Below are 23,147 nucleotides of genomic sequence, written 5' to 3' on the forward strand. Positions count from 1 at the left end.
ATGTTAGAATAGAAAAGTGTCCTGTCCAAACTGTTGCTATAAAATTAGAAGCACACAATTCCCTAGAATATCATTATATGATTAAACATTAAGATTTGTACTCATAGAAATTACTAAAGTAGTCAAACATGTTCAATAGAAGGGGTGACCCAATACTCCAGAGTTTGGTTATGTCCAATTTTCATTCTGTGTTTTTGCACTCATCTTTATTTCAGCTTTCTAAACCATAATTTTGTCTCTCATATTATGCTTAAATGATGTCGAATGACTGAACATTGTAAATGCCACCAGTTTATTGGCAGCTACCACTGGTTGTTAATGTCTACAAAAGCACAAAATGCCGAATCAGCTTTTTTTTTTTCAGCAGTGCAGTCTGTTACCGTGCACACAGACCAATGATAGAGGGCAGTGTTTGTCAGCAAAATCAAATGCCCCATGTACACAAACAGAGAGAGCGAGTGAGATTTAGAGTATGAGAGAATAATAGATTTTAGGGTGCAATTGTGTACATTTTCATTCATTTAAACATGTCTGTTAGTTAATATTCTCTCCATATCTCTGTAACTAATACTCTCTCTGTATCCCTGTAACTTTCTAATAAACAGTATTTAAATAGAAATAATTGCAAAAATAATATAAATGTTTTATATATATATATATATATAAAATCACAATTTTATTACAAAAATTAGATCTTCATCATCTCTCAGTAGTGCCATGCTTTCAGCATATATCAATAAAGTGAAAAAAAAAAAACACCCAAAACAATAGGATAAGCTGATGTTGGTGTTGCAGCATTTGATAATTCATGCTGTTAATGCTCATGAATAACATTCCTAGAACAGAGTACAAATACACCAGTTATTGCTAAAACACACCAGAGCCTTAACAATCACTGTTAAACACATTTCATAAAACATTTCATCAACAAAAGCAAAAAGATAAAGCAAAACATGAGTAAGCAAACTAAAAGTATGTGCTGAACTGATACATCAGCTCAAGGCACTCAGGCTGTAAGCATATTGGCAACTAAACAACATTCTTACAGAAACATCGGTAAGATCACTGGCAACAAATGAAGGAAGTGCCATCTTCTTAAACAATTATTTTCTGAATGAATGAATAAATACTTTTCCTGTCCTGTTTTCAAGTCCATCACAGTGCAAAATCCGGTGAGAGTGGGGTAATGTTAAATGCAGATTACAAATAAATCATCATTCTACAATTTGTGATTGGCTTTGTGAAGTCTTGTTTGGAAAAAACAAGAGTGATTCACTGTTGCTTTACTGTCCAAAAGCTGCAAAGAGACTGTTCTTCAGTTGCTGGCCCCTCAAAAAAAATATATATATAAACAACAAAATAAGCAAAGAACTGTGTCCACTTGCAAATGAATAAATAAATAAATAAATAAATAAATAAAGCAGAAAAAAAAAAAAAATAGAATACTAAAATTAACCTGGCTTAAAACTGTCGCTTTGAGGTTTGCAAAACAACCAACATGAAACTTTATCAAGACAAAAAAAATAAATTCTTAGTTTTGTGCAGAAATATTCAGGTATTCATAGAAACCCAGGTTTACTCTTACAGTAACTTTACATTTTTTTTTTTTTTTTAATCAAGATTTCTTCTTTTTCAGGAATGTCAAACAGGAAAAGAAAGACAAAAGCTAGAAACATGGATCTGGGTTTGGCTATGGCCCCCACTTTGCAGTTCAGTTGAGCTGACGGCAGGGCTCAAAAGTCCATTTAGTGGCTCCACCAAACACATCAATATTACTTTCCGACCATGACAATACATTTCCAGCTTGTGCTCTGTTGTTGCAGGTTGCCAGGTTGTAGATTTCTCCAGCTGTTAATTTTCTATCCCATATATTAAAATTTGCCAGTTCACCTACGAAGGCTTGGGTTGCATCAAAACCTCCACCAAGTGTGTCCTGCAAGAACAAAAAATATTTAAATTCAATGTCAGCTTACTGAAAAGCAGGCAAACCAGTTAAGCTATAGATTTACTTTTGCTTGTAACTAAGGTCAACTAACATCTTCAACATAAAGACTACACAAGCCTAATAGGCATACTTCTGACTCTTACCTGCTCCTGACCCAAAACTAGTACACCGCTGGGTTTTATTGGATGGTAGGGTGCCAGATTCTCTCCAGTTCCACGCAGAACACCATCCTGAAATGCCTCCCATACTCCATCACGAGTCGTCCATGTGATGCAGATGTGATGCCATTTACCATCGTTGATGACGAAAGGTAATTTTGCAACCTATAAAGTTACACTGTGGATTATTTTTTATTGCTCTTCTGTTTACAAGTGCCAAAAATTGTATAAATGAACAGACTTTATCATTTACTACTATGTAAACTCAGAGTTACACATTGGAAAATTTCTATAGGCCCTGCTGCTGCCACTTACAATTATTTTATGCATAATTGCATTATTATTTTTGACACTTTACCTTGTCATTTATGAGAATCTCCATCGGATTGTTCCCCCATTCTATGAGAACAAGCTCATTAGCTTGTCCAGGAACAGCATAGGAGAAGGGGGTTCCCACCCCGGGTGATGCATTGGACTTTATCCACAAGCAGAAAGAGAAGGCATACATTTCTGGTAGACTTTTCTTCACTTTGGCATACATGTAATTTGTTCTTAAGGGGAATGTTATCTGAAACTTGTCCAGTGGCCTGCTAGCTTTTGAACCTGCAGAGTAAGATGTATGGACTGTTAGAGTTTATAACACTCTCTCTTCCTCTAAATGAAATCTCTCTCTATCTAATCTATTTGACAAGGACTTCTAATAAACCCAAATGCTTCAATTGCTTATATCTACTGCTCCGATGCTTAAGTGACTGTAATTATTATTCTTGGACTATTCATTGCACTACTATAAACAGGGGTGCACATAAGTTTTTCAGACTGAAAAAAACTTCTCATATGAGAACCTGGAGATTCGGTTTGGTCCTCACACGGGCCATGGCATGTAGTGTGACCTATAGTGATGATAATATTATTGCACTTTATTTAGTTTATTTTTATTTTTTGTAAAATAATAAACTAAATAATCAAGTGTGATAATACTATTTTAATTTAAAATAAAAAGGGAGTATTACATACAAATACAATTATTTTATAGTAAACTTAAAAATAAAATGCTAATATTTTAGCATATATTATTTGAATTTTCATCATTTTCAAACGTAAAATCAGCGAGCTTTTATTTTGGCCGGTATGCGCTTCCGGGTTTAGTGCCCCTGATTGAAGAGCATCAGTGAATGGAATGTCAAAGTTTTGCTTTGAAAACTGGCAGCGGCTAGCCTAGATTATGCTTTCAGTTTGAATAGAAATCATATACAGTACAATTTGTCTATCTAAAATGGTAATTGTGCATTAACAGCTGTCATCCATGTCGGTACGCAAATGCGTTGTCAGTAATTATTTACACAGCGCATTTTTAATTTTGGTCGTGCATGCAGACCCGCAGACCACTTATGTGCACCCCTGACTATAAATTACTTTTATGCCACACCCCTACTCTATAAATTAACAGATTTTACTCAGGGATCAAACCGACAACTTAAAGTTAAACCAGCCAAACATGTTTTAATGCAGGCAGAAATTGACCATTCCTTTCTTTCTTTTTATTCCGTTTTTATACTTATTTTGTATGAGCACACATGCATAGTACATTATCTGTATTTATTGTATTTTGTGAAACAGGTGGTTATAGTAAAGAAGAAAATAAATACTGCGTTGAATCTCTCGCATGCTGCGTTGGTTAAACAGGCTGGGCATTGAGCAGCCAACTTTACGCAGCTGTGCAGGCAAGACATACTTGCTCTGAGAAGGACATGGGCTGTAATTATCCTATCACTATTAGGCTACATTGCATTTGTGTTTTATGGGCTCAATATGCTAAGTAATGCAGCTCCCCCTCCCAAACCATCCTCTGCGACATTACACTGCATAAACATTGGTGTTTTACTGAAAGTACCTTTCAGCTATGCTTCTCAAACGCATCATTACTGTAGTAGTTCATATTTATTATTTATAACATACAAGTAAAATTTCTCATGGAATGAGATCTCTGACCTTTTTCTAGGTCGTTAATTCTTTGATGTAAGGAGGTGAGGGTTGACTCCACTCGATTGCGCTGATCCGTGTCATTCTTCTGCCCGGGTTTGCTCTCCTCCAGAGTATTGACCCGGGACAGCACCTGCTTCTCCATATCATCGATCTTATTTTGAAGCAAATCTTTAAGGCTACTCGCCTGGACAGAGCCGTTGTTCCTGCTGTACTGCTATGGGAAAACAGGACAGGGGTATTCAAACGAATACTTTAAAATGCACGCATGGGAAACTTATAAGAGACTAGATAAGCCAATTTCAGGATTAGCACAACCTGCTGTGAACCAGCGACACATTGATTAAATCTGTCAAAGACCTCCAAACAAGTCGTTCGACCTCATTAAGATGCATATAAAACAAATGTGTAATTTTAAGTAATTCTATCATGCATTAGCCTACATGAGTTTGCGTCTAGAGGACTCCAGCATATTACTTATAGGAATAGATTAGATGGACTCACACATCTTAAACTGAAAAGTCCAAATCATTAGGTCATAAATACCTCCAGGTTTTCCAATCTCTGTTTAAGCGTGGCTAAAGTCTGCCCGAGTTGGGCTAGAGTATCTGTCGGGCCGCGGGACACGTCTCCCATTGTGTTTTTGCCCGGTTCTTTTCTCCGACCTCCAGCCACGGGCTCCAGAACACCCTGACTCTCACAGCGGCTCAACTTCGAAGTTAGTTCCCTGATCGTCTCCTTCTGATTCATGATAGTTTCCTTCTGCTGTAAGACTGTCTCCCTTAACTGCATTACTGTGGTCTTCAGATCTTCCGCTGGTCCGCTGTTCTGCATAGTGGCTGCGCACAGATCCATATCCTTGGGCACAGACGTGCAGATAAACTGGGTCTGTCCGAAATCTTGCGAAGATCCCTCCAAATATGTGAGAGAGAGCAGAAAAAGTGTCAATGAGATTCTCTCCATAGCCGGTTGCCTTCTTTGCCAATGTTTGATGTGTGAGTAACGTGTTGTTTCACCACGGAGCTGTCCGCTGATCTATGCAGCGCGTATGGGTTTATGTATGGGTTTATATAGAGCAGCAGAGGCACAGCGCAGATCCGCTGCAGCTCGTTCGTGCTCTCTAATCATGTCAAGTGTATTTCTTAAGGTGGAACTGAGAGATAATTCAGACGTATTGGCTTTACAATGGTAATATACGATGTGAAGCACAGCAAACTATTTAGATTTTGGGAGTAGTTTTAGTTTTAGGTTAATTAATTAATTATAATTTATTTTTTTCAGATCTATCATATCAACACTATGTTTGTGTCCAGTAGATGCAGATTAGTTCTATATTTAGATATTCTTGCCGTCTCGGATTAAAAAAGCGCAGTAACCTAATTCATTTATTAATCATCCATGCTGGGCCTGGTCCGTATAGTAAATTGACAGCTACTTGTGTTCCTTTTGTTTTTGTAATTCCATTGAATGTAACAGTATAATTAAACCATTGTAAAAAAAACAAAAAACAAAAAAAAACAATATTTTACAACCTTAATATTGAACATCTTAAATATTTTATTAACGTTATGAGACATTGCAGTAGAACATCGGTGTATCTGGTTCCACCTTAAGACTGGACCCTCTTAGATTCCATTGGGTTGTTGGTCCAGTGCCCGAGTGGTGGCCCTGCAGAGTAAGGGTTGGATTTTACTACCCGCGGATCTGATCTCTAGCCCATTCAGCATGCATGGACAGAAATTCTTCCACGAGCAAGAATAAATACTCACATCTCCAGTCATGCAAGAATCTGTTTTCCATTTAATGTGTGCTTATACCGATAGAGCACTTTCAAATCCCATTGGACATAATGCACCATGGGATGACCATGGAGTTTTGAATCACCCTCCTTCTTCCCTCAGTGCCTTCTTCAGATAACAAAACAATGTGTCATAGCCTATGTAGACAAAAATATAGTAAAGACTCAAGGAAGGGGCAAATTATGTTTACATACAGTTTAAATCTTGGCTGACAGCCTACCAAAGAAACATGGACTCATAATTTATTTAACAGGTATTGCGTAACATCCTAAAGAACTGGAGCACATATATTAATTCGTTATAAGAGGTGCAGGAGACTTTCGTCAACGGAGCTACAAAATGCGCAAATGCAATGGTCTTATGAGAGGTTGCTATAATCGTTGTTCAAGTGAATAACTGATTTAGAGAATAAGACGTAATGTTTGGGTGCTCTCAGCTCACGAGTCACGACTGGCTCAAGTGCGATCAAGAACTGCTTACTGTGATTTCTCTGGCATATCCATTACATTCTTTTGTACATCATGATGCTCAAACAATACATTTTATACAATTTATTTTTTAATACTAGCCTATTAGAATAGTCCTACCAGTGACTCTCAAAAGTATTTAAAATGTCATATTATAGATCTGCTGTAGGCTATTAATATCAAGTAGTTGTACAATATCAGCATCAAGCAGTTACTATAGATATAAACTGTTGTTGTCCTTGATCTCCTAATTTGATTTCATTTTTCATCTGGAATGGTGCAGTGAGCAATAACCGGGCATGCAGTAGCATTAAGGTAAAATTGACTCTTAAGTTCTCGATCATTTGTTTAATCATTGATTACACCTTCCAATCAGGACAGTGCCATGCTGAAGGCATAAACGAGGCAGCAAAACAAATACTTAATGGCCAAACTTAATTATTGCCTAGAGGTTGTTCTTAGAAATATATGACTTCAGTAACTATGCAAAAAGCATCTGAACATGCACCAGTTTACATTCTGGAGAAGTTCAACAATTTATTATTTGTTGGTAGACCTTACATACAAAATACATTCTTTATCAATAACAAATAAAGAGCTTTTTGGAAAATTAAGGGCTCCATCTAGGTCACAGGACCAGAGTGCGAACTACGGGGGAGCTCGGCTCCCCTTAATAAGACATGGGTTTCCCTGAAAACGTGATTTGAGAAATTCTGGGGGGGTCTCAAAAAATATTGACAATGTGTTATTCATCGTGGATTATTATGTGTAAAACTGCAAAAATATCATTAATTCATGCATGACGGCGATTTAAACCTAATTCACTTCAATAAAGATAACTATACATGCTGTCATGAGCGCTGCGGTGCAAATTCTTTCCACTCATGTTTAGTACGTTAACTCAAAAATTTGTAGAAAAAATATAAACGTTGGATTCAACATTGGCCGTAGATCTGTGCGCGCAGTCCTTGAAATCCATTCTGCAGTTAGCATCATGACAACCAGTACCATGATTTGAGCTTGAATAGTGGGGGTCAAACAGCATGTGTGTTGGAGCAAAAGAGGCAGGGAGTATAGGGAAAGTATTACTCAGTATGTTCCAATGGCTTGTTATTTCAAACACTGATAGAATTTGACTGTGGGTCAGAACTTAAACAGAGATGTAGATGATTAAACAGATGATTTATTATATTATAATACATTTTTGTTTAGCTGTTTGCTAACTTCATTTAAACTTTTTTGTTGTTGTTTTATCATTATTGTTAGTTATTTGTTGTACTGTGATGTAAAGAGCTCATCTTTTTAACATTTGTTGATTGTCACCGTTCTTGAGGTTTGTGTGTCTAGTTTTGAGGCCTAGAGTATGTTCAACCACTTATATCCATTTTCTGGATATCTTAGTCTTGTACGTTGTTTTATAAGTAAAGACAATGTTAACTATATTAGACTAAAGCAATTAGCCCCTAAAAGCTGTGGTTTACAGTGAATTTATAATGGAAAGGGGTGTTGTTAGGCACGATGCAAAGAGAACCTCCTTAGCTGTTATAAATTAACTGTAAACCACGGCTTCACTGGGATTTGTAGGATGCGTAACATATACGAAGTGTCCTCAACCTAGAATTAAACGAGATGGCCTTTGTAGGACAGGCGGAAAAGGAAACCGGAAGTATCGCGTTGATTTGCTAACACATTTAGAGCATCGTTGTGCTCTCACACTACTTAAATTAAGGACATTTATTTCTAAATTTGGAAAGTAATTTGAAAAAAAAATGCTTTTACTTATTTTATTTTGCTCAATGTTTGAAGAGCTGCAGCGTACATACAACATACATCTGTTAGAGAAAAAAAGAGGAGGATATTAATAACAAAGTTTATCCGTTTTTACTGGAGGTACTTTAAGTTAAGTTTGAAAAAGACCCTTTTCAAACCAGCAGGTTCACGACTTCTCTAACCCCTACTACTGGTCCCATCGCTGTATCGACTCAAATGCATGGGCAATTGCACTTATTATGGACTCAACAGTGCTTGCAAGGTCATCTCCCTCCATTTCAAAACAAGCGTGTTTTCAAAATGTAAATAAATGCTTATATTACTATACTGGCCATCAGAGCGAACCAACCCCGTGACGTCACACGCTGTGGTATTGCAAGATGGCGGCGCCCTTGCTCCAAAAGCTATAACAAAACAACCTTTTTTTCTTTAAAATGGTTACATTAATCATGTTTGTTATATATTTTTTAATCAAAGTGGAAATCACTTTACTAAATAATGTAAACTTAACTGACTGCTTCACTTCCACTTTAAATGACCTCAACGACAGTAATTGTTGTTTCAGTTGCCGTGACAAGAATTTAGCATGAACAAACACATTTACATTGGCTAAACAAAGTATCTTTACTGAGAAGAAATAAAATATTATTGTTGAGAGAACTCAAAAGTCTTACTGCATCAAGTTGCCTTATTTTTTTTACGTTTTCTCAACTATTTATTTTTATAGTGCTTAGAGAGAAAGGACTCGACTCTGATCTCTCTGTAATAATCATTCTGTGCGCTGCTTTGTTGAATAATGTATCAGTCTATAATAGAAAACTTTCTCCTAATGGCTAAAACATACTACAATCATTCTGCATGTAGTACCCTCACCTCTCTCTCCTTTAGTATCTGCAGCACTGGAGACCATTAAATATTGTAGAGAAAACACAAAACATTATTGTATAGTTATTACCATTTAAAATTGGATTAGTTCAGATTTTCAAACCCACATAGTTTTTGAAAATGAGCGTTCACTTGTTTAAGTTGCCTTATAATTCAGCCATTCTCTATAAATCTTTTGAGAAAACCAAGCACAAAAGTTATGTGTGAGCTGGAAGCAAAATAATCTATACTAAACTCTCTGTTTTATTACACACAGTATGTTAAAAATCAGGTTACTGCTTCTGTTTAGATCCTGATGTCGACATATTAAATTTAGCTGATGATGAAACCTAATTAAAATTAAGACCTCATATACTTTTTGATTATGAGTAATTAGGAGTATATTTGATGTAATGTTAAAGCATTCTGTGAGACACTACTTCAGAAATAAGCAAAATGATCACCCTCTAAACTGAGAGCTGAAAAATATTGTTTTCTTAGGTGGTAAAGGGAAGCACGTCCATTCACAAAGGATTGTCTGAATGCAGAGTTTGTGTAAACATCATGTCTAAGGGGCTTTTATTTGGTGAATTTTTGAAAGACCAATATATATTTTGCTTATGTTCCCACAATTCTCTCTGATAGAATATTTGTTTTATTTACGTATTTATGTTTTTATATATATATTGTATGATATATATTGAAATGTCATATATAACAATAAATACATTTAATATTTAATTTTGTAACATTTTTTAAACTAATAAAAAACATGAGTCAGTTTTTACAAAGAAATAAACACTGACGTCCTGAAATATTTGCATGGCTATCTCTAAGGCTCACTTAAATTTGTTGTAGATCATTACATTTTAGGTTTCAGTCAATTTATTTCTATCTGTCAGGTAAGGTCAACAAAAATAATTCCACAGTATCAGGTACAACTTGAGCACAAAATATTTAAAATAAATAATCCAATCACATCATCACACAACAGATTCAACTCTGTCAGAGCTGGCCTAACACTTCCAAATTTGCTGTGCATATGTCCAGTGCTTTTTAGAACACAGATTATGTGTATGCTTAGGAAATTCAAAATCTATTCAAAACACAGCAAGGTCTGGTTAAGGTTCTTATTAGGGTATGCTCTGAAACCATTGTGTTTTGTCACAGCATCCCTGTCTGAACATTTCCATTTGATTTTACTGTCATTTTATTTCACAGGTGAACATGCTTTCACATTAAATTGTGGCAAATCATGTGTGTGTGTGTGTGTGTGTCTGTTTTTTTTTGTTTTGTTTTGTTTTGCTAGAACTGAAAATAAGATGAGCAACAACAGTAGAACAATACTTTGATTTTCCCTGGCAATCTGCTTCGGCAATTACTGTTCCTTTGTTCTGAGATCATAGCCTCTTTGCACAAGGTTGTTGTGAATCAGAGATATGGTCAAACTGAGAGGCATGTGTGATGATTCATTATTAAGAGGAGAAAAAAAGAAGAGGATGAATCTGAAAATTGCATCTTGTCTCATCTCATCAGTGTCCTCATGTTGTAGGTGTTTTTTTTCTACACAGAGGATTACATAATATAGCCAGAGATTCCTGCCCACTTTAAAGACCCTGCGCTCTATAGATAGTCTCAATGTCAATGATCCGCATACCAATCAATCTCTGTTAGAATAATTACTTAGAATTTATGAATAATAATAAATAATACTTGATTTTGATTTGTGGTTTTATTTTTTTATTTATTCATGTATGTCTTGTAATTTTATTTATTTATTTTTGTAGCCTAGTCTACTGAGACTTGCAATGCTGACCTTTGTGTCCTCTAAAATCATCAGAACTGGTATTTAGTGTGTGTGTGTGTGTGTGTGTGTGCGTTTTTGTGACGTGAACACAAATTTGTATAATATTTTGTGAAACCGTACTACATATATGGAATAACCGTTTTATAAAAGCAATAAGCCCTGTGAAACCGTAGTTTACAGTGAATTTATAACAGCTAAGGAAGTGCCTAACAACGCCCCTTAGCTGTTATAAATTCACTGTAAACTAGGGATGTGTCACACTTCTCAGGGAACACTGAATGAGAAGAAGTAGGAATTCACAAAACGAGAGTCTTTAATAATCCAAATGGGTAACACAGAGCACAGGCAAGGAAGACATTCAACAAGTAGACCCAACAAACACAAACTGAATGCACTGGGGCTTATGAACACAGGACAATCAGGGAAGAACGAGACACACCTGGAATCAAATTAACACAATCAACGGGAGACAGAAACAGCGTCACGGAGCACATGGGGAGCAAAAACACACAAGACAGTCCACAATTCTGACTGTTCGCCCTCCTCCCGGAAGGCGCATCCTCGCGCCGTAGAAACAACCGAGGGAGGGACAGGTGGGCGCTTGGGAGGTGGCTCTGGAGGAGGATGGACACCTGGGAAGGGGCCGGCAGACAACAGGACCCAGGCCATAGCCATGATGACGGCCCATGGTGGAGCCAACGGAGAGAGGAGCCATGGAGGAGGGATGGCTGCTGATTCCAGGGGGCCGACCAACGGTGGCGGAGCAGGTGGTGGAGGAGCCCGAGGCGGAGACGGAGAGCCAACAAGCCAGGGGGATGGCGAGGATCCGGGGGGTCGGGTTGGAGCCGAGGGCTTTGGCGACCGAGGCGGATATCCGGAGATCCGCGGTGGAGCTGGAGCGACTGAGGACCAAGGTGGAACTGGCGGGAGGAAGAAGCCTAACGGAGCTGGTGGGACGGAGCGACAAGGCGCAGCCAGAGGAGAAGAGTCCAGAGGCGATGGCGGGTTGACACCTGACCAAGGCGGAATCGGAGGGACGTGGGAGCCCCGTGGAGCTGGTGGATCGACGGGTGATGGTGGAGGCGAGGGAACTAGGAGCCAAGGTGGAGGTGAGGGATACTCCGACCACGGCGACGCTGGAGGATGGCAGACCCGTGGCGGCTGAGGGTGAGCAGAGGGGCTGCCAGACGACAGCGGTGAAGGAGGCAGGAGCAGGCGGGTGGGTGGGCATTCGTGAGTTTCTGGGCTCTCAGGGCTGCCCTCCGGGCTCAAAGCCCACTCCAGACTGGACTCGGGGACAGGAAACGAAGGAGGGTTGGACGGGACCAGCAGGGACGATGGAGAGAGAAGAGGGGGCAGTTCTATCTCCAGATCAGTCTTCCAGTCTATCAGATCCCACTCGAGGTCCAGCAGTCCCAGATGTGTAATCAGCTCACCCTCAGCTGCAGTGCAGGTGGCGGAGCACCACTCCGCACTCACACCGTCCACGGTTTGCTCCCACATATAGGCTCTCCGTAATCGGTGGGTTCGGGCTGATGCTCCGCACCGTGGGCAGTAGGTGGGCTGGGCTCTGGGTCGGGAGTGGATCCGGCGAGATCATCCATGGGGCAGATGGTGAAGGACGATCCGTTTCTCGCCAGATTCCATTCCACAAAGGCAGTGAAATCCTCTCGAGCACCATCTTCAGACGACATCGGTAGCTGGTGGTGTTAGCTAATAACAGGAACAGTCTGTCCTCAAGAGATCGGTCCCCTTGCTCCAGCAGGAGGAGGAGGAATTCAGGATGAATGAGAGGATCCATGGGGCACAACGGAAAGAAAAACACTGAGAGAAACATGAAACAATATGGTGGGTACAAACAGAGGTAACTGTTTTAGGCCAGGTCTTCTGTCACACTTCTCAGGGATCACTGAATGAGGAGACAAATAGATGAAGGAATTCACAAAACAAGAGTCTTTAATAATCCAAATGGGTACAGGCAAGGAAAACATTCAACAAGTACAGTAGACCCAACAAACACAAACTGAATGGACTGGGGCTTATGAACAGAGGACAATCAGGGAAGAACGAGATACACCTGCAATCAAATGAACACAATCAACGGGAGACAGAAACTGGGTCACGGAGCACAATGGGGAGCAAAAACACACAGAAGACAGTCCACAATCCTGACAGGATGCAACAATACAATTTTTTCAGAAGCGATCCAATCCAATACCAGCACAGTTTTTTTTTTAAATCAATGTAGAATTTCTGTACTACTTTGTGTTGACCTGATCATCACTCTGTCTTAAACACAACCTACTATATATAGATAACTTCAATTTAATGAAAAATAACAAATGAAAAAATATATAATTATAATCTATGACAAAAATACTATTATAAACTAGGTTAGTGGATAATTCAGCAGCAATAGATACTCTAGAAAAATCACAGGTACACCGTAATTTTATAAAATCTAGTGAAACATTTTTATTTACAAATAAAAGTGAATAAGTTTATGACTAAATCTGGTAAAATGTGTATGACATAAAAACATGGGTATGACATAGGTATTACAAGGAGAAGGTGATTTATGAGGACGTTTCCCCATATGCAGCTTCAAGGAAAGAAACTGGAAGTTTTAACAGTTAATGGTTGACTTAATCCATTGAAAATTCATGGCTTGTAGTGAATGTCAAAGTTAAGCTTGGACTTTTTAACCAGAAGCCTACATGCAAGCTTTTTAAAGGGGTCATCGGATGCAAAATTCACTTTTAGATGTTTGAACATAAATGTGTGTTGGCAGTGTTTGTACACATTCACCCTATAATGATAAAAATCCACTCTGTTTTTTTAATCCCTATAAATAATATCCCCTTTCTCAAATCAAGCCGTTCTCAGCTTCTTGTCTGTGTGACATCACACAGACCCAGGCCCGTTTCACGATTGTTGATTGACACTCGCGGTTTACCTTAGACCCGCCCTGTGTGAGCTGTGAGTCTACCAAGAATGTCTACTAAGCGATTGAGGTGTTTTGTTGTTGGATCTAATAATGAATAATGAGCCGATGAAGACACAGTGGCTTACGTTTGTTTCTACCTAAATGTGTTTTTGTTCATGTGAATCATTCGTGATCCAGCTTCACCTACAAAAGAATTGAGTATAAGGTTATTTTATGAATCTTTGCAAATCGCCTTTACTAATAACGTGCTAGTTAGCAAGTTCCTCGGCTAAATGCGGCTAAATGTGGCTAAACAGTCTCATGAGAACTGCTCGCCACCCCATGGAAGAGAGGAGCGGGGTGAGCAGAGCTCATTAGCATTTAAAGAAGCATGCACTCAAACGGGTTGCTGTGTGCAGAGCTGATTTTGACAGGGTAAAAAGGGTGTTGTTTTACACTACCATTGAGAAATTTTAACCAAAGTATGTTATAGGCTTTTCATTAAGACCCTAAAGAATCATATCAAAATGGGCATCCGATGACCCCTTTAATGTTGTTGTGATTACAAATTACAGTAAATGAAATAATTGCTTGTGGGCAATTAATAATTAATGTAGCTGAATCAAAATCGGTCTTCATTTCCCAGACTGTTTGCTAAGTTTTGTTTAATTCCCAGCATGTTTGGTCAGATATAATCGGTTTGCTGTTTTCTTCAGCATTCATGTTCCCTGACATTGACATCTTATTTAATGTAATACATCATTCATCATCTTAACTTTGCTTTCTTCCTGATTTTAATGAGAAAGTAATTTAAAATGACTTTCAAAATTACAAAAACATTAGAAATCAAAATGTAAGGTTAAATGAATATAAAATAACCAGAACAGAGCTTCTTAAAGTTCTGAAACAATCAGACATTACTTGTTCATTACTCATTCTGCCATGTATAGTTTGTCACAAGAACAGATCAATTCATGGCCCTACAAAAGATTTTTTTTCTCCAGGCATGTGTGACTATATTTTATGGTTTTTATGATTGGATCTGTTAAGTACTGATACAAGCATTTGCATTTATCAGATAGGGAACTTAATCTGTGTGCACATCAAAGAGTATTGTTTGGATCTCTTTAAAATCATGCCTTTTTTTATCACGGTGAAGCAAATCTGCTGTGATGCCAAAAAATCGCTTGAGAACAGTTTTCTTAATTTTGGGTTGACATTCTTCCAACTGAATCAGAAAGTTGTTCTTTTTAAATAGCTAACATGATTTAATTACAGAGCAATGATTAGAATAACACACCGTAATTATCACAACCATTAACCACGATCAAATATTTGCTAGTCAGTGCTGGGTAATATTAAAAGGAGGGACATTTGATTGGACAGAAGTGTGTAGTGCAAGAGTCACCAGTATTGTTTGATTCCAAAGACGAAGACCCGATGGTCGAAACATTGCAATAAAATGTTGAATGGGTCAGTGTGTGGACATTACTTTTGCTTCAGTTTGTCCATTTTGTCCTGCACCTGAGCCCTATTTGGGTTTGTGGCATGTGTGCAAAGAGAGCATGACTGTTTTAATCTAAATGCTGAATCTAGAAAGGTATTTAAAACAATGGCTGGCACTCTTCCAAGTTTCTGAAACATTAAACATTTTTTTTTCACTGTGGTTTTTTCTTTCTAATTTTGAAAATGATGAGAATGCTAAATCCATTCAAACGTGTGGTTTCTACCTAATATTTGATGGCCTATAGATAGAATAGATAGCCTATAGTTAGAATAAATTGTTTTTTTTTTTATCTTTGTTGCTGAACTAAGATCATAGTACATAGATCATAGATCACCTACATTTCACTGCTGGTTATACTCTGTATAATTGTGTATGTGACAAATAAAACTCTTGAATCTTGAATAGTCTCTGTAATACATAATAGATAAATAAAATAAAATAAAATGAAATAAATACAAAAATGCAACCATTAACAATGATAAGTAGTATGTCTAAATTAAGTGACTGAAACATATGGATGTTTTGCTCCTGTTTTCTCTTTTGCTTCCAGCATTCCAGGACTACTTCACCTCCTATCTTTCAAGACTTTAAAACTGAGACAGGCAGCAGAGTTTTGGAATGAACAGATTTGGCACCTATTCACTGTTCCCCAAATCTGATACAAATGGAAATGGGAATATGGATAGCCTTGTAAAAAGCTTTGTTGTTTGTTGTCTGTTTATTGGTTCTAGGTTTTACCTTTAGTGATTTTATATACTGTAGCCCATACAGTAGTCAACATTTGAAGTGGATCAAAACCTTTCATCAAAGTTGTCCTAAAACCAAAATGCGTTCTTGTAAGTTTGATTAACTTTTTTGATCCACTTCAAATGCTGACTACTATATATATATATATATATATATATATATATATATTATTTAGTCATTTAGAAAACGCTTTTATCCAAAGTCACTTACAAATGAGGACAATGGAAGCAAGCAAAATAAACAAAAGAGCAATGATATGCAAGTGTTATAACAAGTCTCAGTTTGCTTAACGCAGTACACAATACATAGCAAGTTTTTTTTTAATTATACAATAAATAAAAAGAAAACAGATTGAACAGATCAAGCTATTAGTGTTATTAGTGTTAGAGGCCTTTTTTTTCTTTTGTTAATTGTACAATAAATAAAAAACAAACAAACAGATAGAATACAAAAAGATTAGAAAAGCTAGTGTTATTTTTTTTAAAAGAAAACAAGCAGTTAGTAAATGAATAGAGTGCAAGTCTAGAAGGGACAAGCGTTTTTTAAAGAATATAATATATATATTCAAGATTCAAGATTCAAGAGTTTTATTTGTCACATACACAATTATACAGAGTATAACCAGCAGTGAAATGTAGGTCAGGTCCGCTCCAAGGACAGTGCAATTATAAAGTATACAAATATTAAGAGAAGAAAAGTAGAGAAAAAAAAAAAAAAAAGAATAAAATAAAAAGATAAGATAAAAAAATATAAATGTGCAGGTCAGTATGTTGTTGACTTAAATAGTACTAAGAGGAATGTGCAAAAATAATGTGCAAAAAAGTTGTACAGGGTATATAAATAGCAGCAATATGAGGTAGAGAAAAATTATGAATAGCTTATTGATATGGTGATATTTACATGGAGTCAAGTGATGTTATGACACAGAGTTAGAGTTTAGGAGCCTGATGGCCTGGGGGAAGAAGCTCCTCCTAAGTCTCTCAGTTTTTGCCATCAGGCTACGGAAGCGCTTACCAGATGGAAGCAAAGTGAATAGCTGGTTACCAGGGTGATTTGAGTCCTTGAAGATTATACATATATATATCCTTGAAGATATATATAATAGCAAATAAATTCGTTAAACATTACTTTTGGAAATACTCATTTATAATAGGCCTTTTTTAATTTAATGCTCAAAAATCAAGAACAGTACACATAAAATAATACATTTATAATAGGCCTAGCCCTAGGTAAAGAAAATCGACGAGCGGTGACGTGTTCCTTGATGTCCTCTTAGCACCCGCCCTCATTATGCGCGGTGCATTCTGGGTCCACCTCAAGATGGCGGCGCCCTTGCGCAAGTGTTGAGATACAGTGTCGGCTAGATGTCTGATTAAATTTAGCCACAGTTATACAGTGTTTATCCATCATCAAAAAATAATAGAAAGTGCACGGAAAGAGACCGTCGGATTAAAGTCTGCCGTGGCTCACGCAGAGTGTGTGTTTAAGGATGACGATGGGCCGTTGTGCCTGACCCAGACCCAAAAGGACACCCGTCAAAGATTCCACTGCAAACACATCTTGATCCAGCGCCTGCAGATCCTCTACAGGCTGTGGACGCTGCCATTTAAGCTGCTGACGGGAGTGATCTGTGTGATCGTCCGCGGACGCAGTGGATCTTCAGCTCAAGCTTTGGAGAACTCTGCTGATCAGAGGTGCGAGTACGATTCACAAAACCGCCCAGTTTCTCTTTAACAATTCACCAAGGTGCCAAAATACCATATTTGCTTCAGTAAAACTGTTGGCATTAGCCGCCACTGTCATCACTAAAGAGTGACACCGGTTCTGAACCCTTCACTGTATAGAAGACGTTCTATGTTGTTGTTTTCTTAAATTATGGTGTTACATTAACATTTGTAATTATGGTATTTAGGCTGAAATTTTTCATTTGAATATGCATGAATATTGGGTGAAGCAGCAGATTCATGCACCGCAAACAGCACTGCTCCTTCAGTTCTGTTGTAATTGGTTTGAATGTAACTTGACTCTCAGTGGTAACGTTAGATTGATATGCTGGCAACTTTTAGTTCAATTTTTAAATGTCAGTTCTTAGTTTTTGTGGTTTTAAAATTTTTTTCATTAAGGTTACTGAATTCAGTGATATTTCTATTGACTCTACAGTACATGCAGTCTCAACATAAGTGGTTGGAGTCTTAGTGCAGAATTGTTTAGTATTACTATGCGAGCTGCAGTTAAAATCTGTGAGCCTATGCATTTACCAGATACTGCACCACCAGTGGCACCGAATGCTAGTGTAGAAATGATGATTGCAAGCTGGTTTCTCTGAAAGGTCCCCCTTGTGCCATTGGATGAGCTACAGACAAGTAGTTTTGTTCTAAATGTACACCATTGATTGTTTTTCCTCTGTTGGAGTGCTCATCAGTAAAAAAATATTTGAAATGATTTAAAACCAGCTACTATTCTATATTTGAAATGGTTTGAAATTGAATTTAGGACTTATGGAAAGCTTGATGAATTTCACTGGAAAATTTTCTGATCTAACCGAGACTGGTCAAGCCAACCCCTAGCAATAGTTAGGTGCTGTGTAGACCGATCGACGTCTGATTTGAAGCTGTGCGTGTTAGAAATTTTGCCCGACTTGAGATCGTGGCAACAGCACATCACTGTGATTCATGACATCAAAGTACTGCACAAGTTTTTTGAGAGCAGCCAGCTTGCTTCATCAGCGCAGCTTTTAGATGGCTGCAGAAGTTTTGGTGCCAACACAGCTATTTGACAAATGGCCAGACTCACCTATAACAACTGTTTTATGTTTATTTTGGCACCTTCAATTCTGCTAATGGGTCATTTCGTGTGAACTTAACCAGAGGTCCCCGGCTCAAATTTTTGATCTTGCTAATATTTATTCTGAACAGTTGAACTTTATTTGGGGCTAATGAGAGGTACTGACTCCTGTTTAACGTGAGTTTGAATGCGATTGCTTAATTCTGAACACAGCCACATGCTAGGGTTGTAACGATATACAGGTATGACAGTCTATCACAGTTTGAACATGCAAGGTTATCATACAGTAAACATTTGCATATCTATGTTTAAAAAAAAAAAAAATAATAATCTCACCCGCGCATATGCAACTTTTTACGCTCGGCTGCTTCACTCTGCATTCAGTGTTGCCAGATTGGGCAGGTTGCCGCCCAATTGGGCTTCTTTTGATGTGCTTGGACAGGAGAATAACTCACTGGGCGGGTAGAGAAAATTTGAGCTGCTTTTAAAAAATGAAAAAAAGCAGCCCAATCAGCTGTTTTTTTCTTTGCTTTTATCTTTAGTCATGTTATTTTAATATGTTCGAGCTCAAAGTATCACAGTAAAATAATGTGTAGTGCAGTCATCAGCTCATTTTTCCTTAACGCAACCCTTCAGTTTAACAGAGTCTTTTCAATCAATTTACCCTCTTTTATGTTGGTGAGATGTGATGACTCGTGAGTGACGGGGTTTTGACACTTTAAAGGGCAAGATTTAAATGTGCAGCTATATATTCATTCATTCATTTTAAGTGATTGCGATGGCAAAGTGGCCTAAATATAAGTTACACGAAAAAGAGTCTAAGAGTGACTCAAACCTCACAACGTGGATTACACGTGGTGAGAATAGAAGACTTCTAAATATAATTGTAACTGAAATAAGAGAACAGTTGAATGATTTGAACCATGCCAGTGCACTTTCTCTAATGACAACATAATTTTCTAGTCTATTTAAAAGAACGTTGTGGTCGATAGTGTCAAATGCGGTGCTCAGATCCAGTAGCACTAATAGAGAGATACAACCACGATCAGATGATAAGAGCAGGTCGTTTGTAACTCGAATGAGAGCAGTCTCAGTACTATGATATGGTCTACTAGTGTGTGAATACATCTAAATTAGAGCCCTGCACGGGCCTAAAATATAGGCCCTAGCCCTGCCCTGGCCTGAGACGCTAAGGCCCTAGCCTGGCCCGTGTCTGACAGCTTATCAGAATTAACCCGGTTAAAAATTAATTTCTATCAGTGTGAACTGACCACCACACAGAATATGAAGAAAATAAAAAAACTTTAGGAGTCAGCTGTCCACGGTAGTCCTTAAGGTACCAGCACAAGAGCACACTCAGCAAAATATTGTCTAATTATCATTATTGATAAAATAATGTGAGATTATTTTTTGTCAATATCGCACACTGCTTATATATATATATATATATATATATATATATATATATATATATATATATATATATATATAGGGCTGGGTATCGTTCAAAAATTTTCGATACCGGTTCCTGAACGATGCTTTTTTCGATACCAGTTTTATGAAATCAGTTTTAATAAGATTACATTATCTCAAAAAACTATTTTTTTTTAGCTTGTTGATATTTATACAGACTCAAAGCCTCATCTCCTGAGCCACTGCACAAAGGAACTAAATATATCCAACACAATAAATAAATAAATAATTTTAATAAAGTTCAAATAGTTTTCAGTTTACACATCTGTTAGGCTACGTTTACATTAGTGCGTGTTCATTTTAAAACACATAGCTCAGACAGAATCATAATTTCTAGGTTGTTAAAGACTTCAAGAAATTTTAAATCTTCATCCACTTTCATAAGTGTGTGTTTTATTTTCTTTCACCATATGTTTTATTATTATCAAATTCTGGTGTAGTATGTCTAATTATTTGAATGAATAAAAACAACTTAGTTTATTTAAATTTATTCTTAAAATAGCCTTATGAAATGTTTTATTTTTCCTCAGAAATTCTGTGTTCTGTATCTGGTTTTCAAATGAAGACATAAAACATTAATTTAATTTATCTTTAAATTATTGAAAATCAAAGTTTATTTATTTTGGCAAACAAAGGGGGTTACTATTAAAATTAAAACATGGAATAACTATTGTGTGATCATTACTAAAAAAAAAGTTTTAATAATTGTAATAGTAGCCTAGTAGTAGCAGTATGTACTGTCTGCTGATCAATATTAATTTATTTCTGCCGCAGTGTCTTCCAAGTTAATCCGAACTTTTATTTATGTGTGTATATATATGTGTGTGTGTGTATGTATGTATGTATGTATATGTACAGAAAATTACAGTTTTCAAGTGGTGGTCTATGGAAACCATGGACTAAAAGAATAAAAAAGGTAAATTTAAAGTTTATATTTCAAAATTCTGACTCTATTCTCGCAATTCCGAGATTATATCTCACAATTCTGATAAGAAAATCAACTCGTCATTCTCTCTTTTGAGTTTATATCTCACACTTCTGCCTTTTTTTCCCCCCTCAGAATGGGCAAACTCTCTATTGTTGAGTTATAAAGTTCGAAATACGACATACAAAATATAAAATTGCATTTGCGAGAAAGAGTCTCAAAAAAGAATTGAGACACAAAATAGGTAACGTTAAATGTAAAATGTTATAGGTTTAAATAGTATTTCATGCTGTAACTGTAGGGATAATATGTTCCCTATGAACTGCATATGTGAATATTATGTAGACCAATAGTTTAAATCAAATTTATGCTTTAAAAGTAGAGTAAACATAGCAGGTTTCATTCATTAGTCTGTCCGTTTTATCTGTTAACCCGCACCAGGACGCCAGTGCTCTGAACGCTCTTTGTTTGCACTTGTCATTGTTTACGAATAGATTAAATGAAACGGTAAAAGGTAATCTTGATAAACTATATATCATTCTAAAGGTCTAAGCCTCAAGCATCGATGATAGATGGCTTTTAGATTTGTTTTTCAATGGAAAGCTTATAAAGAATGTATTTGCTAAATTTGTGTAAGCAGTACACATCAAATGCAGAATAAAAAAGCAGTACGTACAATTATCATTGTAATAACAAGTCACAAACCCATCCACTTCTGAAATCCCGGTTTAGTTAGAAAGGCAAGGGTCCACAGATCAACATCCCATAGAGCACTTTTAGTCCAGCGAAACAATAACGTTGTTATATCAATGGTTATTCCTTTGTTTATGTTTAATTTCTTCAGGAGAGTTATTGTTTGTGTCAGTTATGGAATAAATTACGCTCAAAAACAGCGTCTTGGTGGTAAAGAAACAACACGGTGTTGTAGCATACAGTGTTACAAACAGAATGAGACCATCCACTGAAAAAAGAGTCACAGATCTGCGGAATATTGTTTATTTGAATTTGGCGCTCTCTCGTGACAGCGCGTGACTCACGCTGTGACGCACCTGTCATCTGACGGGGGCGTAACTTTTTCTTTTTTCTTCAACATTTTTCATATATGTGTGTGTGTGTGTGTGTTGTGGGGAATGTGGCTGTATCTGCATGATTACCATCTGTATGAACGCACATCAGCATATGATTACCGACTGTATGACGCCTATCTGTGTGAATGCTGTCAATGATCGGCTGTATATGGCGCTCTATGGCCCATCTGTATGATTATAATCTGTATGGACGCACATCAGTGTGTGTTACTGACTGTATGACCATGTCTGGCAATATCAGTTTATGTCTGGCAATCATAGTATGTACTTGTGTATGTACTACATACAAAGCAAATTCTTTTTTTTCTATTTTTTATTTTAATTTTTTATTACTCAAATTATTCTTATTGTATTTTTTAGTGCTCAAATAAATCACTTATATGATGATTCAAATGGCGTTTTTGACGGCAGTAGTCTATAAAAATGATTGGCATTCTGATTCTGACATCCAAAGGCACAACAATACATCACTAATATAATTCATGGAAAGATGGCAAAATCGAAATGTATTAAGCATATACTTAATAAAAACAGCAAAATATAGCCTATGCTAATATTTTCTGTAAAATGAGTAAATTAGGCAATTTTGTTTAATTGAAGGATTGCAGAAATTAGTACACCCTAGATTTAATTCTGAAATGTGAGGTTTACCTTTTATATGAAACTTTTTCAAAGCTTTATTTGAACATTTACATTATTTATTTGAACATGCTGGTGTCAGTCAAGTTGTCATTTAAAATCAAACCTCATTGGTAATGTTGTTGTTTTAGTGATTATGCAAACAAAAAGTCATTTTATTTGCTGTTTGTTGATTTTTAAGTATAAAACTTGAAGTGATTTATGTATCGGTACTTTTTGAAAATCTCCAGCACATTTTAACAATACCGTGATAATACTGATAACC

The 23,147-nt window shown here is 36.9% G+C and overlaps 2 protein-coding genes across 2 annotated transcripts in view; one reads left to right on the plus strand and one right to left on the minus strand.

The window, feature by feature from the left end:
- Positions 1-1,711: 1,711 nt before the first annotated feature.
- LOC306844971 (neuronal pentraxin-1-like) lies at positions 1,712-5,049 on the minus strand (the record flags this gene model as incomplete). The annotated part of the gene is made up of 5 exons (XM_079377440.1): positions 1,712-1,933; positions 2,089-2,268; positions 2,462-2,706; positions 4,096-4,303; positions 4,633-5,049. 5 exons carry the CDS (start codon positions 5,047-5,049, stop codon positions 1,712-1,714), a joined length of 1,272 nt encoding a protein of 423 aa, XP_079233566.1.
- Positions 5,050-17,267: 12,218 nt separating this feature from the next.
- Positions 17,268-23,147, plus strand: part of LOC306844463 (regulatory-associated protein of mTOR) — a 285,322-nt gene continuing 279,442 nt past the window's right edge. Inside the window, exon 1 of the mRNA XM_079376622.1 lies at positions 17,268-17,667. The gene's annotated coding sequence lies outside the window, so the exon portion shown is untranslated. The remainder of the gene's footprint in view (positions 17,668-23,147) is intronic.

This window comes from Barbus barbus, assembly GCF_936440315.1.
Source record: "Barbus barbus genome assembly, chromosome: 25".
NCBI classification, from domain to species: Eukaryota; Metazoa; Chordata; class Actinopteri; order Cypriniformes; family Cyprinidae; genus Barbus; species Barbus barbus.